The 17,798-nt window shown below is 43.1% G+C and overlaps 1 protein-coding gene across 2 annotated transcripts; it reads left to right on the top strand.

Annotated features, from left to right (window-relative positions):
* The first annotated feature begins 2,287 nt into the window (after window positions 1-2,287).
* tent4a (terminal nucleotidyltransferase 4A) lies at window positions 2,288-17,104 on the top strand. Of its 2 annotated transcripts, none has more exons than XM_035681851.1 (13): window positions 2,288-3,345; window positions 7,047-7,170; window positions 8,731-8,777; window positions 8,879-8,999; window positions 9,848-9,955; window positions 11,883-12,011; window positions 12,291-12,504; window positions 13,296-13,422; window positions 13,515-13,618; window positions 13,710-13,891; window positions 14,333-14,491; window positions 14,759-14,812; window positions 15,793-17,104. In XM_035681851.1, exons 1-13 carry the CDS (start codon window positions 2,501-2,503, stop codon window positions 15,949-15,951), a joined length of 2,373 nt encoding a protein of 790 aa, XP_035537744.1. In that variant the 5' UTR covers window positions 2,288-2,500; the 3' UTR covers window positions 15,952-17,104. The 2 variants fall into 2 exon arrangements, with proteins under 2 accessions (XP_035537744.1, XP_035537743.1); XM_035681850.1 differs by having other exon boundaries at window positions 14,759-14,932.
* Window positions 17,105-17,798: the final 694 nt, after the last annotated feature.

Below are 17,798 nucleotides of genomic sequence, written 5' to 3'. Positions count from 1 at the left end.
ATTTTTAATCTCAATGGGACCTTTCCCGGTTAAATAAAGGTTTAATAAAAAAAAATAATTAAAAAACTCCATCAAATTACAATGCAAATTTCCATCACATGGACTTTTGTGTGTATGTGTGTGTGTCTTAGAATCAACACACTTTATTTAGAATCATCTCCAAACGAACCAGAAGGACAGTCATGGAAGAAAATATGCTTCAGTTACCATAACACGTTTTGCTAGTTTAAAATGTGTAAAAAGGCTTGCTATTCACAAAGCAAAAAACTTGCAATGCGTGACAACGAACGTAAAGCCTCATTGCCTGCAGGGGGTGTAAGTGTTGACATTAAAGATGCTATGTTACTTTGCCCGTAGATGGCACACATCAGCATGCCTACAGTACCTTTAGGGCTAAACCGCTGTTGTTGCTTTCCTTGCCTGTAAGTGGCGCAGGTTGACTGAAACGGCAGGTCCAGATCGCAGCTCTGAACCTGCTACTGTGCAGATGGATGCTATTCGCTGGGCCCATTGTAACTCTGTCCTCGTTATACTGTGGGGCAATATGTTCATGTGTCGAAATGTGAAATAGCTGTTGATGTAACAGTGAAAACGCAGCTTTTCACTAATGTGGGTTAAATATCTGGAACATGCTGCGGCCTCATTAAAATTCAAGCCACATGCAGTCTCAGACTACTGCCTGCTTCCAAATATTATCTGCTATTACTGTGAAGCCTGAGAGCATACTGTTGACTTCTCCTGCATTGTCTCCGTTTATATATATGTGTGTGTGTGTGTGGTTGTGTGTCTATGTTAGGCATCTGTCAGCTATGGTCCAGTTGTCAGCAGTGTGGTAATCCCATAAAAGCTGACAATGAGGCAAACCAGCCTTGAAATCAGACACACACGCGCACACTGGCACACAGTCAGTGATGGCGTTAAGGCTTGAGCTGAGACTGCGATACACGAGGGATGAGAGGAATAACCTATTCAATCTGGTGTGTCACTCGACGCCTGTGTTTCATACAGTGTAAGATAGAAGGAGATAGCATGGGTTTCTACAGGCGTACAGTGGGAGTGAGCAGCTGTGTGTATATGCCTGAGTGTGTTATACACAGAGCAACATATCCTAGCTGGCACATTAGTTTGCTCTGGGGGGTTTTCCTTGACTTGTCACATGCTGCACGTGAGTAGCGGTTATGGGGGGGCGGGCATTATGCAAGACACTCTCTCCCTCACTCTCTTTTACATGCATACACATCCCAGAAGGTGCTGCTGGTTATGCATTATCCAGCCTCCATCCGCTCTCCATCATGGAGCTTAACGGGCAGGGAGATGGCTGTTACTGGTGCTGGAATGATCAAGACCACCTGCTGTGTATTGCCCCTTAATAATGAGCATTTGGATTCACGGGCCACAGCGTAGGCTGCATCTGAAATAATAAATAGAAAAAGAAGGAGCTGCATTTACGCTTTGACAGTGAAAAAAAATGGTGTGTGTGTTACCCTGTGGAATGCAGTGTGATTTTTTTTTTTGTGCTTTTTGTATGTATGTGAGCAGCATTTCAAGGGCCAGAGGTTGTGATTATGGCCCCCAGCAGAATCTGAGATGCCAGCTGACATCACAATGTGGTCTCCGTCTATGTCCAATGTTTATGTAGATTGTATTTTGTTGAAGAGTTGAGGATTTATAATGTTTACAGTGGGTTTTTTGTCTTTTCTGTCAGAGCTTTCCTAAACAGAGGCACTCGAAGCTGTGGATCATGGGCTATCCACATTCAAATAACATATTCCCTAAGGGTCACAACCAACTATTAGCCTGAAGATCCACAGCTTTGCATCTTTATAACATCTTTATAATTTTGGTTTAAAATGTCTGCCAGTGCTTTGAGACTGATTATTGAGGCTCGGATGTCAACAGTTATCTGTCATCCCCGCGAGATTCAGCCACTGTCCGGCCACATATTGATGGGGGATCCCCTTTGAACCCACCCACCCGCTCCCCCAGCCTTTACTGACGGCCGGGAGGTGGAGATAGAGTGCACAAGGACCTCTGGGTTGCCAGCCCTTGCTTCGAGAGCCACTGGACCACAGGACCCCTATTCATTATTGACGTTGTACGGTGTACTTCATTTGTTGTTCAATTAAATATTTATCAAATAAAAATTCAAATATGTACTGTGTGTGATTCACCAGCCGTCCGGAGTGATAAAGGAGTGGGCGGGTGGGGGGCGCAGTCATCCGTTTAAGAAACCCCTCGTAGAGCGCATGCGCATGGATTTGAAGAGAATACGCCATATTGAATTCCCGTAGGAAACGGCTAGCAGTTTTTTTCCAGCTAGCGGTGTAAAGGGGCCACTTTATCAATGCTCCTACTACGGTTTAATGTTTAAATACTTCTCCTTTCGTAACCCCGGACAGCGTAGCGACCTTTCACAGGTCCAGGAAGCGGCGCAGATTCACAACGGGTTCGCTAGTGTCAGTTAGATAGTTGTAGGGGGGTTACCAGAGAAAGAAGTTGAATGGATCCGAGGGTAGCTTGGATTCAGCCCGAACAGAAAGGACCTGCGAACGCCTTATGGATGCACGTCTGGGAGACCTCTCAGGGAGTACGGAGACTCTCCGCTCAGCAGCAGCTCCACAATCAAAACCACAACCAGTGTGTGAATTACGCTGCGTTGGATGTTTTAAAAAATGTGGCAACCGCGGTGGCATCGAGCAAGAGCGTCTGCAGCGGCAACGGCAACGGCAACGCTGCTGCCAGTTTGAGCAACGGCAGCAGCCATCACAGCATCATGAACGGCACTACTAACGTTAGTATTAACGGCACTGCGATATCGTCGCTGGGGATAGCGCTGTCCAACGGGAACGTACATAACTCCTTCACCACGGCAAACACCGCGGACCCAGGTGAGGGGAAAGGCTTGCCCCAGAAGACGGGATCCGTCTCCTCCTCGTCCTCCTCGCAGGAATCCAGGACGGACAACCCCCCTTCCAGCTGCTCACTTGAGAGGACTATGGGTGGAAATGTAACGGGCAACATTAATAAAAACGTCGGGGGTGCCAATATGACTTTTAACGTGAGCGACAGCATGGACAATAATGTCAACCTCTACCACCACCACCACCACCGTCACATACAGGAGCACCCGGCTTTCAATTTGCAGCAGGTTTGCGTGAAGCGCCACCAGGTTCACCCCTCTGTACCTGTAAACCAGACACACACTCACCACCCGGGCCGAAGGAAAAGTGACAACAAAGCGAGCACTTATGGGATGAATTACTTGCTTTCAAACTGCACTAATGGCAATTATGCGAGCACTTTGACGCCCTGGAAGACGAGGAAATACAACCCTGGGGTTCTCGGGTGAGTGGCGGAGCACTAACGGTGACTTAACTGCTTTAGGGTTTAAAAGCTAACGTTTGCCTTTTGCCGCTGGTTTTAAATGGTTCAGTGTCGCTGGACATTCACAAATATGTGTGTGCCAAATATTAAGGCACCCACAACGTGATGTAGCTGTTTATTAACGTGACCCAGTGCAGCCAGCGTTGCAGTGTGAACTGGAGCCGCTGTAGAAGCTGCCGTTAGATTTACGTAAAGACAGCGACGTTCGGCCCGAGACAGACCGGAAGTGTTGTTTGTCTGCTGAAGTTTGAACTGGGCCGTTGGTGAATTACAACGTCTAAACTGAAGTTGTACGATTTAAAGTTACACACTGCGGGGACGTGAACAACAATAATAATAATAATATAATCCTGTTATTGGATTGTCTTGTAGTGGGTTTTTTTAATTGGTGATTTTTTATTTATTTATTTAGAAGGTTTTGACCGGATATGTTGCCTTACAGTCCGTTTGTTAGCCTGACCGAGGAGCTAACGTAGCTAACGGGTTTTCCCTTTGGCTCCATGTTAAAGTTCAGCAATTTAAAAACCAAATGAATAAACTTTACCCGACAACCAAATACAATCCAGCCGAATTAGAAAGGAGAGTTGAACGTCTAAATAGCAGAGCAAAATACGTATAAAATACAGCCACATACCCAGGTTTTAGCTAACGGGGTTGGACAACATTTAACTTGTAATGGTTTGTGAAGTTATGTTCTCCCTCGGGCGATCTCCAGGGTGCCTAAACTATTCCCAATATCAAGTGATCCGTCTGCATACATTGAGAATATGGTCAAACTTTGGGTTTAAGGGAGAAACAAGGATTTAGTTTTTGTTGTTTTCAGTAGTTTTTACTGCATTGCATTGCACTGAATGAATAAAAGTGCAGTAAAACTATCCGTATGTTGAGTTATGCACATCGTCTTTACTCCACTGTGTTCAGTTCTGGATGATCGGCCTTTATACCCAAGTTATTGTGGATGCAGTCACAGTTAATTCTCTCTTTTTCCAGGTTATTCTTTATGCAGCTCTCTCTCAGTGTGACATACCAGACAGGCAAGGGCCTTGATGTATATTTGTCCTATTGACAAAAACTGACCAAAGTAAAATAAAATATCCATTTATGTGAACACAGTTTGAGTACAGCTTAACTGGAGCATATATATTTGTAGTTTGATCTCACTTTTTTGCTGTTTAGTGTTGCTGAATTATCCGTAGGTGCTCTGTAAGAGTTGTGTAACTAAATATATACTATATTCATGCAGTTATAACTGTAGTCGTTTAGCTCTGACAGAAGCCTTCTTCAAAAAGCAAGTGGACAAGGAACTTCCAGATGTGTTGCAGGACCTTGTGATATTTGTAATGGCTGGTTGCACCCATCTGGGACTTTTCTTCACAAGGAATCGGTGTTGGTCATGAAAGCTCTTCCACATGCTTAATGCTACGTTTCATAATAACCCTAATCATACGTTAACTGAAAGTCTCAGTTGTTCATTTATGTTTTGTTCTGCAAACTGAACGAATGAATGAACAACATATTCCTGGGTATTTGTGGTACTACAAGTTTTCTGATGCAAGTTTTGTCTTGTGCACTTTGCCTCCAGGGTACCCTTTGAAGTCCCACTAAAGGGTTTTGCACTCCAAATTTAAAATACAAATCATTTCCTACTTTGATATTGTGATGATCAGAGATGAAGTCAGGTTAATAGAAACTTGTGTTTGTGTAGTTCTGTGTGGCAGTAAAACGGTGTGTCCACAGTAAGATACATGGCTCTCATAGACTGCACCAGTGGACACCATTGATTACCTTAACTGGATGTCCTGAAGTTGTTAAAGAGGTGGTGTTTCACAGTGAACTTGTGTTTGTCAGGCTGTAGCAGCAGTTGTTATTTTGTCTGTGTGGGGCCCAACAATAACCGTGCCCTCTGTCAGCGGTGGACTATTGGCATGGATACGCCCTGGCTTGCTGGCAGAGAGTTTTCACCAAAGAGTGGGGCACATGGGCTGACTGCATTTCCTCCAGGGCTCTGGTAATTGATTGTGACAGTCTCCCTGTTCTGTATTTCACACTGACATCATGGTGTGCATTCCTAGAAAAATGAATGGCCACAGGGTTGAACAGAGTTCCACTGTTCGGAGGCATTTGACTGGTCAGAAATCTTTACATTATATGTGCCTCACTGTTGCCAAACACAAAACCGTATCAGCAACAACAACTATAATAATAATAAGGCCTGGAACTCTTCAGGCGTACTCTGGCTGATATGGCCTTCAGTGTTTCACTAAAGCCTCTTTTAACATTCCTCTCAAAACTTCAGAAAGTGTGTAGTAGTACCTGTGTCTCAATGAGGACCAAATGTCCAATGTCCAAATGTCCTTCTGCAAAGTCTGCCTTCCTCCTTCCATGACCACTCCAGTTCTGTCTTATTTCTGGGCTGTGGTTACAGATGCTGTTATGGACAGGGCTACGTCTAGTATTAAGGGTAGATTAAAGAAACAGGCTTTCACTCTCTCGGTTAGTTATCCTAAGAAAAAAGGAGAAGAACTTGCGTGTGTTTTGTCACAATATTTTATTTTGACGCTGTTGAAAATAGGTTTCCAGTCAGCAATAAATCTTTTTATTTTCATGAATTTCAGACTACTACAACATTTAACAAGTACAGTATCTAGTGTGTTCTTTGTAACCTGACAGGTCAAGTAAAGTAGAATCAACAAAACAAAATAGAAACTATGTATTTCAATATAACATACTCGGGTTGTTTGGAAATTCCTCTGGTGAGTACACGTCTGTGCACCGATCCCATTTCATGTCATTCATTAGTCTCGACACGGACCCTGCTGCTCCCTACAGCGTCCTGTTTGTCATGTCATGACCCGTCTGACTGATTGGCTTACCCTGATATTCTCACCCTAACAATCTAACCAACCCGAGCCGTATATCGCTGTAACCACTTCCTGCGCGGGCCTTTTCTCTTCACGTCTTTTATTTTGACACACGTCAGGTGGAATACAGGACGTCGCGTCTGTAAGACAGCAAATTGACACTAGTTCAAATGGAAACGTTATGCTACTCTGTTGCTGCCACTTTTCTCTGCAGCGTAAGGATTTTGTATTCGTACAAGCGCCTGGCTGGAACAGGAACACGCTCTTACTGTAGCAAACGCAGGCCAGACAATGGTGTGGCTTACTGGTGTTTAATGGAAAAAAGGGAAGAAAGAATGATGTTGAGAATAAGGCTGGAGGCTGAACATAAATAAACGCTTCAGAAAACATCAGCAGACTGTGCCATTGTCTGGCCTGAGTTCACTACATACATACTGGTATTGGGAATGTACTGGACAATCTCTAACATACTACGCTGTTGCTTTACTTCCCCGGCTCTGGCACGATGTGAGTTAATCAGATAGGCGATAAGAAGGAAGCATATCTTGAGCCATCTGGAGAGGTTTTTTTCTCCAAAGTGTAAGCCAAGTCTTGTAAGTGTGTAAGTCAAGTTTCAGAAGATATCCTCATGTGATTGTTAGTTGTATATAAGTTTGCAATAAGAAATATTCCAAAGCAAAAAAACATATTTCAGATCATCTATAGTTGTTCCTCTTAATCCACATCCGCATTAGTCTGTGTGTAGCATCACTGTTAATGTGCTGAGAATAACCCTCATCTGTCATCGTCCTTTCTGTCCAGACTCCACGAGGAGGTGATGGACTTCTACAACTTCATGTCTCCCCGGCCAGAGGAAGCAGCTATGAGAAAGGAGGTGGTCAACCGGATAGAGATGATCATCAAGGAGCTGTGGCCCACTGCAGATGTAAAATACACACACACACGCTTCTGTTTTGTTTGGACCAACGTTGCCCCTTTCAAATTCTTAATATCTTAGAGAGCAGTCTCTTAAATCATACAGGCCACTCATGGAGGAGGAATTACTGGCACGCACACTTAACTGTGATCTCAGATCGCTCATAAATCTTTTTTGAGATACTGTGTTTCTTTTTGAAGGTGAGACAGTGTTTGTACAGCATAACACCAACTTACTGTATATTTAAATACTGTTTTGTTGAAGTAGAAGGGACAGAACTTGCAAAAAAGTATTGAGTTTGTTTTTAGTTGAAGTAATTGTAGTTAAAATGTCGGTTAGTCGGTCTTAAATGAGACACTTTCAACTTCTATAGCTGCTTGGGATTCTGTAAAACTTAAAGGGAAAGGCCGATATTTTTAAAAAATATAGCCAAGAGTTAGACGAGAAGATTGATACCATCTGTGTGATAAATATCAAGCTACTGCCAGCAGCTGGCTAACTTAGCTTAGCACAAAGCCTGGGAACAGGGGGAAACAGCTAGCCTGGCTTTGTCTTAAGGTAACAAAATAAACCTCCTGTTGTTGTATCTGTTTGTTTAATCCATGTAAAGACAACAGTTTGCTGTTTTACGGGGGTTATGTGCCGTACTATGTTTTTGGTTGGGTCCAGTAAATTCCTGGAGTCTCTGCTGGTTGCCTGGCAACTGGTCCTGGCCAAGAAATAGTTTGGCACACAGTTTCATTCCTTTTAAAGCTAACCAGGAAGTGCATTATCCTGCTGCTAATTGTCGTTTCCATAGATGAAACGAACTGGTCACAGCGTTAAAGTTAGAAAAAGTAGAAAGTAGTTTAATGAAAACAAATTATAAATCATTGTCTTTTTAAGTGCACTCTGTGTGTATGTGTAGAAATAGTGATGGAGGATCCGGCAGCTGGTTGAGTAGTGCAGCGACATAGGGTTGATGTAATGCCCCTCTCATTACTTAAACATGTAAAACACGCGCAGTGGTGATTTGTTAGCTGCCAGTCATCCACTGTGAGTCAGATTGTCAGGTAAATGGATCAAGCCTGTGATTTGTACCGGCCTCCCTTTTCATTTCAACCTATTAATCCTGGCTTGTCTTTGTGCTATTGCCTTGTCACATTAACTAAACGGGAAGGGAAAGAACTCCACTCTGCTTCCTTTGGAGAGCTTTCGTTTGCAGCCCCCAGACACAGCGCCCCCCCCTCGCTATTGTGTACTTAATTTGGCAGCTTACTCAACTTGGCAGTGTTTACTGCCTCGGAAGTGGAACCCGGAAATACCTAGTTCCTAGTTTGCAAACATTTGAATTGGATATATACATCATCACTACAAATGAGCTCTTTTATGACACACAGGATCTGGACTGTCAAAAGCGTGTTGCCAAACCCATTATAGTAAGAATGTGACAGGAGAGGCTGTGAAATGTGTTTCTTCAAGTGTCCCACATTTAGCCTTTCTATATGTGTGTGCTGTCTCTAAGGCTAACAGATGAACTACAGTGATTTTGGTCATTGTTTTCATATTTCTTCAACCTTGTTTTTCCAGGTCCAGATATTTGGCAGCTTCAGCACAGGGCTGTACCTTCCAACAAGGTACGACACAATCATTTAGGATTAAAGAAAACTCAAACTGTAATGTTTGCTGGCCAGTATTTTAACATTCTGGGGGGTGTTTTTTTTTTTTTTGCCATCAGTGACATTGACCTGGTGGTGTTTGGGAAGTGGGAGCGCCCCCCGCTGCAAGAGTTGGAACAAGCTCTTCGCAAGCATAACGTGGCAGAACCTTTCTCCATCAAAGTGCTGGACAAGGCTACAGTAAGTAGTGGCAACCAGGACCATGTTTCTCTTTGCAGACACATGTCATGCCGTGTTATATCGAGTCCTTTAAAACACTGGTTTGCAACAGTGGATGACCATTAGACACACTACAATTTTGTATTTAATATTTTCTAATATTGTTTGAAGGTTAATTTCAGTATTCACAAAGGTTTTTATTCATCACAGTAAGTGTTAAAATAATTGAGCCCCAGTAAATGAGGAAACCATTTGGAATAAACTGATCCAAATGAAAATTTGGCAGCATTTTTAACCTTCCTAGAAAAGTTCCCCTACACTACAAATGGTTAGTTAGGAGTATAAAGCTTTGGCTCCTTCACTCTTTTATCTCCATGGAAATATGAGGGGAATAGAAGACACTCAACTAGGGTCTTCTATCTGTTTGCCCAATAGGTGGCACACTTTTATGTTTAACTGTACATATACCATTTCCTGTTTGTGCCCACTATAATATCACAATAGCAGCTTGTCAGCTCTAGTTCACCCAAAATTAAAATTGGTCATTAACCACTCACCCTCGGGGCAGTGATACCTCACTGTCTATTTCTTTTTTGCATCTAAAAAAGGCCTTGTAATGTGGTGGAAGTGTTTAGAGCTACAATCCCACAGTAGTATGGCAGCTCTGTAGCATGCACCATCATCCTGTGGGGTGTGCGCACGACCAGGCTAACCACTGCAAGCTGCAGTGCTGTCTTGACTGACATGATAATAAGTAGTTAATGGGATGGATGTTTTTTTCCTCTCTGATTTTGGCACACAGTGAAAGTGTCCTTAGCTGATGAGTTGACTGTATATGTTTGCTAATGTACAACTTTTTGTCCTTTCAGGTGCCAATCATTAAACTGACAGACCAGGAGACTGAGGTTAAGGTGGACATCAGTTTCAATGTGGAGACTGGAGTAAAGGCGGCAAGCTTCATTAAAGATTATGTTAAGGTGAGATATACCTATGGTGAGATTGCTGTCAGGACCTACAGCGTACAGGTACTCTCGATATCTTCTTGTTATTTTATTTAATCATTGAGTCGGCCCAGAAGGCATCACATGACGCCCAGAAATCCATTTGTAGGTTTTTGCTGCTCCATTTTAAAACCAGGGGCGTGTGATTTGAAAACTTCACAGATTAAATGAAATCTGCCGAAAACACACACATTACAAGCTATACATAAAAAGGGAGGAAGAGAGCAGGAAAAGGTCACGTAGAATCATTTTTTAAAAAGCCACCAGAGGAGTCACATAATTACCATTTTACTGTGGGGTCTAAATACAGAACTGTGGAAATTCCCTCTGTGAATCAGGCAAGCCAGCAGTTTTAAAGCATGACACTTTCCTACACTCCAATCTCACATTGGCTCGTCTCATTTCCAAAGTGAAGCTGGAACGGACCCCAGCAACCGTGCTCAGTCTAATCTCCACTTCACTCAAACTGAGTCTGCGTGTTGCTGTGAACCTCGTTGCCAAATGTACTCAGCGGAGGTGAAATCCACCCCATGGCTCTGACACAATTCCTGCTGAAGGTGGATCTCTGCTTAGTTGTAGTCGCTAATGCGGGAGAGGAATTCCACAGGCTGATGTTCCAGCACGCTGCAAGGTTTTGGCTTTTGTCCTTTTGTTGTTGTTGCACTTTTGTGTTATGGTTCTCCTGGAGTACATGTCACAGCTTGAATATTTGACAGCCACACTCCGCATCAGTTCAGTGATAGTTAATGCGTGGGTGTGACAGACTCCAGTGCAGTCTTGTCATTGAGGGGTCACGTCAAAGTTAATCCTCATATGTCAGGTTCCCATGCAGCCAGTTTGAGCAGCGTTAGCTCCCAGTCTGGTTCTCACTTCTTAAAAGCATTTTTGAAAAGTCAACCAAGCCCTGCTGCTCCACTGGCACAGATATGCACACACATACCGCCAGGAGGTTATGCTTCTTTTTCAATTGGAAAATGAACATATTTGTAATTCCCATTCCCAGGCCCTCTGGGGTTTCAGCACATTATCAAGTCACAGGCACTAGGAAGCCTCATTGAATACCTTTTTAGAACGTTTGGCCCAGTTGGAAGCTAGGTAGAGTATTTATGTCGTAAGAAGGGGGTAGCAATTTATACGAGCAGCGATTTACAAATTATGATTATTCAACTGCTTCAGCGTAGTACAACATTGAGATTAAATCACAGTGGTTCCAGCAGTAATCGTGCCGCTTATTTCTGGTTAACCAGCATTATAGCTTCCTAAGAGAAAAACCGTATGCAATGATGTAACACAGTAAATGTGAAAACATGACATGTGTATATGAGTACTTCAGGCGACACAGCATTTCCACTTTGAGGCTGCAGGTAGTGCTAGTAAATCTTACTACTCTTACTAAATTCTCTAGTAAGTCTAGCCAGAAACTGTAAAATAAATCCACTGCGAGGGTTGTCTGCCTGGATATCCAGTATGTATATTTAATGGTTTTACAAGATTGCAGAATAGTTGCTGAATCAATTCATGGTTTACAAAATGTAATTGACTCAAAGTTAAAAATTAATGGTAAGTGCCCTTGAATTCGCCAGCCACAAATCAAATTGGTATTTAGCTGAAGTTTCACACCTCTGGGGGTAGGTGATATATATTATAATTATTTGCATCCATTTGAATAATTTGCTCTCTTCACTTTGAATGTAGTTTGGTCCTGTCTCTAACTCCCTGAACTCTATACATCTCATCAGAAATCCCCCTTCTCCTCAGTGAGTCATACAAATGAAGCCTGAATCCATTTTAAATCGACTTTTTTTTTTCTTTTCTTTTTTTCGGGTTCCTCTTAATTACTTAATTCCAAATTTGACTGAATAAACCATTCTCACTCCACATCTGTCTCCTCTTCCACTTTCAGATGTATCCCGTGCTGCCTTACCTGATCTTTGTGCTGAAGCAGTTTCTGCTGCAGAGAGATCTGAACGAAGTCTTCACCGGGGGAATCAGCTCTTACAGCCTCATCCTTATGGTCATCAGCTTCTTACAGGTACGGAAAGACACACACAATAAGAAAAAAAAAAAAATGTTGTAATAAGCAGAAAGTAGCTCTAGTGCCGGATTTGGTAGCAGTTGCACTTTGAAAGCAATTTTAGTGGTAGTAGCAGTGTTTATGAAAGTAAACTTAAAGTAGTAATACTGATACTGAGTAGTAGCAATAACAGGATTTATAGAATAGTTATTAGTAAGTTCCTGGGTAGTCTTTACCAATGCATGGTAGTAATTGTTTAAATGCATACGAATCCAATGTTCCTGTGTTGCCTTTCAGCTCCATCCTCGTATCGATGCCAGAAACCCCAATGAGAATTTGGGCGTGTTGCTGATTGAGTTCTTTGAGTTGTATGGCCGCCATTTCAACTACTTGAAAACAGGGATTCGCATCAAAAATGGAGGCGCATACATAGCCAAAGAGGAGATCATGAAGGCCATGACAAATGGATACAGGCCATCCATGCTCTGCATAGAGGACCCACTGCTTCCAGGTGTGTTTCACAAGGTTACAATGATTACAGTGAATACAGGTGGTACCTTTACTGAACTAATAGCTGATTCTAAGAACAAATAAAAAAGAACAAATAGGTCTGCAAACAGCAAAGCACCCACTGAGCTAACTGGGAGCCCTCGGCCCACCTTCAAGCAAACTCTGGATATTGTGATAGCAGATGTGTGATCTCAAAAGCTAAACTACTAATAAATCCTGTATATATTCAATATATATATATATATATATATATATAAATCCAAATCATTGCATTATGGTATTTTTCCTGATTAATAGGTTAAAAGTTGGTTAGACTGCCCTGCTTGTATCCTACTCGATGTACTTTCAGCTCATTAAGTTCAATAAAAAGAGTGACAGTGATCCCACAGTAATCATTACTGTACAAAACACCCTCTTTTCACCCCGTCTCTACCTGTTAGTCATTATTCATAACATGTCTAATAATACTAATAGTGCTTACAATCTGTTATTTCTTCGTGAGCTCTTTGTGACACCAAAGAATATAAATAAACACATCAAAGCTTTAAAGTGCTGCAGAAACTTCTGTCAGTCACCGGAATTTGATTTCCTCACCCTGATGATGCACTGATGATGCAGGATGACAGTCGCCAACAACTGGTTACACACACGTGCATAATTTGCATATTTCTATTTATGTATATGTAATATCCCATAGCAAGGGAAGACTTTAGAGTTTACCAAGCCAGATTATTTCTCTCTACCCCTTAATATTTACCATTGTGTTGTTGTGTTTGTATTTGCTCCATGTAGGTAATGATGTGGGGAGGGGTTCCTATGGTGCCATACATGTCAAGCAGGTGTTTGACTACGCCTACACTGTCCTAAGTCATGCCGTGTCCCCGCTTGCACGGTCGTATCCCAACAAAGACTCTGAAAGGTCAGTATTATATCCATTTAACAGAATGAAAGAAACCCTGGATAAAAGTGGTGCTCTTTTAAAAAAAAAAACCCTCTCTCTCTTCCACGCAGCACCCTGGGCAGGATAATCCGGTTGACCCAGGAAGTGATCGACTACAGAGAATGGATCATTAAGAAGTGGGGGGGCCGGGATCCGGCTCGAACAGACAACAGAGGTACGACTCCTCAGACTTTAATATACCACGAAGAACAATTGCTTGTTCTTGCATTGATAATGATTTAAAAAAAAGATCTTTTTTTTTGTAGTTTCACCTCCCAAGGAGCCAGTGTCAGAGCAGGAGCCCTGTGTGCTCCGTGGCGGCGTCGGGTCGGAGGAGCAGCAGAGGGACTCTGTGTCACCCCACAGCGCAGACTCGCCCATGTCCATCTCCAGCCCCCAGCAGAACTCTTCAGCCTCCTCTATCTCCTCACTGTCCGGATCAGACAACGTAAGAAAACACACCAAGGCTGAGCAGACGGGCACACACTGCAAAGCCTTTTGCGACATTTTATACTCAAAATGGTGGCTGGAAACGTACAGTGTCGAGAATCAATTAACATAACACCTTCCCTGTTGAACTCCTGTGTATACCTATAATGAAATCAGCAGACACTAGTTGTTACAAAGCACCCATGACAAACGGGTAAAATTGTTGTAGACCTGTATCCACCTACTTCCGTGATACATCATCTGGCACAACTATACTTTCTTGTGATTATGCAATTGGCATCCAACATAATGAAGTAATACTGCCACCCACCTATCTGATGGAAGAACACCCAATTTGCATCTAATTTTATTGTTAAATTAAGACAGACACACACACAGTAGCTACAAATGACACACCCAACCTTGCTCATTATCCCGTCCTTTTTGTGCGTTTTGCCAGGACTCCGATTCAACGCTGCCGTGTCCCGGCCCTCCGCCGGCCCTGCCGCCATACCCGTCTTTCCCGCCTCTGGGCCTCGCCTTGCCACCACGCCTCAGCATGGGCACCGGCAAGCCCGGCATGGGAGGACACCATCTCCTCATGCCTCCAGGCTCACAGGTAGGCGCACAGCAACAACTACAGGCACTGGGGATTTAATTTGCTCAGTTCATGCATGGAAATTAGGAACAAAAGAAGTATGTAGTGGTTAATATTTGGAATTTGAGTAGAAAATGAAGCATAAAAATTAGGGTTAGGTGGTGTTAAGTGTACTGTATACAGTATTTATTAAATTAAAGGTGTTCTGTAAGCGGGCATAAACAGCATTTTGATTAAAACAACCACAATTAATTCTAATCATTATTTATTGTTCCTTCTATTCTCCAGGCTCGCGTCTCACTGCCCGGTGGTCTAGCAATGCACTCCATACCTGGCAGACAGGTGTGTATAGACACCGGGCTCCCCCCCTTCTTCCACATGCCCCCCCCAGCCCATGCTCATGCCCCTGCCCCTTCCAGCCCCCAGCCTCCGCTCAGCCCCCACTCCAGCCACACACACAAGGTAGGCGCCGCATGCCACAAACGCACCCAAACGCACTGTCGAGGCAAACTTGTCGCACACACGAGTTCACATTCTTTCCATCTCATATTTTCAGTTTCTCCTCCCTCCACCATTCTCTGTCAAGTGCCTGAATTCTCTCTCACACACACACGACACATATGAAATTGGAATCTGTAGTCCATAACTGATCAGTAAACAATGACACTGTCAGAGAAACAACAAGAGTTTAATCCAATGTGTAGTCCCTGCAGCCAAATGGTTTATTAAAGGGATGGTTTGACACTTATGTACTTTCTTGCCAAGAGTTAGATGAGAAGATTGACACCACTCTCATATCAGTATGTTAATTATGAAGCTACAGCAAGCATGCAATTAGCTTAGCTTAGCATACACAATAAAAGCAGTCGTGGCTTTCTCCAAAGGTAAAAAAAACAAGTGTTTACCAGCAAATTGTCTGGAATTTCACCCCCTGTAAAACCTCCACTCTTAGTTTTTGCATTTTTATATGAATTACACAGATTATATATTTGCCAGCGTTCCAGGTTCCTGGTGTAGAGGGCTGTTATTAACCTTTTGGAGTGAGCCAGGATAGATGTTGTCTCCTGCATTCAGTGTGTATGCTAAGCTAATGGGATTTCCCACTGTTGTCAGCCTTGATGCTAAGATAACCACCTTCTGGTGTTTAGAGTACTGTCAATCTTCTAATCTAACTCTCAGCAAGAAAGAGAAAACACAAAAAAGAGCTGAGTAAATATATGTAAATGTCAAACACTGTCCTCACAATAAATGGTATTATACCACCGATGTACACTAGCATGGATTTGATTGGTTAATGCTTTCTCTTCTCCACTCCTCCTCAGAACGGAGTCAAGTTCAACGTGAAGGGCTTCCAGCCGCTGGTCAACAACCCTGTCCTGGCTAACCGCGGACACACACACGCTCACACGCACACACAGTATCACCGCAACACTTGGCGACGCAGAAAGAGGGACAGCCTACCGGTTAGCCTCAGCAGATAGAAACCACTCCTCTCCCTCCCCCCCCCACACTTTTCCTGCCTCTCCTCTCTGGCTGCAAGACCCTGGCTCTTCGTTCGTCTCGAAGGAGGATGGACAGGCAGACAGAGGACCAGAGACCAGCAGTTTTCACTCTGGGGCTGCTGCTTACATGGAACAACAGCCCTCAGCTCTGCATCTTCCTCCTACTATCTCTACCTTTTCCATTTCTGCATGACTTTTGGTCACAGTTTTGTAGTTTCAGTATTATGTTACTTTCAGTATTTTGTTTTCCTCATCTTTGTTTCAGGTCGGTTCCTGTTTTGTTTTTTGTTAATTTTTGTCGAACTTGGTGGCGATTACATAACCAAGCTCACTTGACCTCATCTTGACCCCTGCAGCCAAGCTGCCTGTGGTTCAGTGTTACTTTTTTTTTTTTTTTTACAGTTTATACACTTAAGAACGGTTTTTCATTTTGTGCAATAATGTTATTTTTCTTTTTGGAACTAAAGTAAATGCTTATTTAATTTTGTGTGTATATGTAAAGGCATTTTTATACTGTTTTATTTTTGTAGAATTTTAAATTTTGTTTACGAAACCTTTCCCCAGGCAGCATCTCTGGAGTGTGTGTGTTCACTAGTTGTTTTTTCGGTGTGTGCGGGAGTGTGCGCCTGTCATTAGGTTGAGATGGACCCCCTCCTTCTCTTCTTCTCTCCTCTCTCACTTGTGTTCTGTGTGAAAAAGAGAGGCGGGAGCAGAAAGGGATACATAGATCTTGTCTTGATATTCCTCCCATATTTTTTCATCTGTCTTCAGAAAATGGGCGAGGTTAACATGAAATTCCTTGTGGAAGTTTTGTTCCTCGGTCCAGTTAGTCTAAGGCATCCTGGAGAGAAGTGGAGGGATGAAAATTGCACCCTGGGATATCCTGAGAAACGAAGGTAGAGGATGGTTTTGGCCTAAAAAAAGGTAGCTCCTGAGCAGATAGAGCTTTAGCAGTGCCACCTTGAGATTGTGTGAATGTGTGTGAATGTGTATATCTGTGTGTGTGTGTGTGTGTCCCTTATGGGACTGTGTTGTTGCCATATTTTGTCAGTCAGGGGAAGGCTGGCAGTGGCCTGCTAGTTTTGTCTTGGCCATCTTTCTCTCCACTGGAGGCGTTTTTTTTAAAGAAAAGCTTCCAGACAGTGCAGGATTTTGGTCTGAAAGAGCCTGTTCTGTTAAACATATATGCTAGCGTGTTTTCATTTTTGTGCTTGTCTCTTTTTTTATCACATGTTGTAGGAGGGTTGGGGCCAAGAAGGCAACAGCTTATCTCACTTGAATTTGAAGATCAAGGTTAGGATTAGAGGGCAGAAAGCCACTGATTCCAGGTCAGAGAAATCCTCTTATCCTCTCTATTGGAGGCACGTGGTTGTGGAAATCTGATCCCAGGGCTGAGGTCAACTCTTGCCCACAGCTGTAAATCAGTGCAGACCAACACTAAGATGCTCAGCGATAAGGTTTTCTCCTTTGTGGTCCGGGACAAAGGAGAGGGAGGGGGAGTCTTCCTGAACCAAGGACCCTAGTGAAAGGGAATTATATTTTGATTCCATTCAGGAATCTTGTGTATATTCGATTGCCAGGTACTTCCGCTAATTGTTTGCAATGCCTTTCTTTGTGTTTACTTGGAGTGTGTGTACGTCGTTTTTCCGCGAGCACACCGTGTCACACAAATACACACACTCACAGACAGGACTGTCGAAGGCTGTGACTCGCCCAGAACACTACACACGCTGGTGTTATTACTATGCAAGTGGATTATTATAATTATTGTGTCAACTCTCTTGTCTTTCAATTTAGGTTTTTGTTCTGTTGTTTCCCCCCCCCAC

Source organism: Morone saxatilis, unplaced genomic scaffold, assembly GCF_004916995.1.
Source record: "Morone saxatilis isolate NCDOM2014 unplaced genomic scaffold, NCSU_SB_2.0 Contig9, whole genome shotgun sequence".
NCBI classification, from domain to species: domain Eukaryota; kingdom Metazoa; phylum Chordata; class Actinopteri; family Moronidae; genus Morone; species Morone saxatilis.
Note: the sequence above shows the minus strand (reverse complement) of the source record. Positions and strands in the feature narration are given on the sequence as shown.

Bases quoted from the DNA above. Each gene is read 5' to 3' on its own strand.
- tent4a (XM_035681850.1), top strand. From the start codon at position 2,501: ATGGATCCGAGGGTAGCTTGGATTCAGCCCGAACAGAAAGGACCTGCG. The intron at 13,423-13,514 runs GTCAGTATTATA...TCTTCCACGCAG, and splicing joins CCCAACAAAGACTCTGAAAG to CACCCTGGGCAGGATAATCC. The intron at 13,619-13,709 runs GTACGACTCCTC...TTTTTTTTGTAG, and splicing joins GGCTCGAACAGACAACAGAG to TTTCACCTCCCAAGGAGCCA.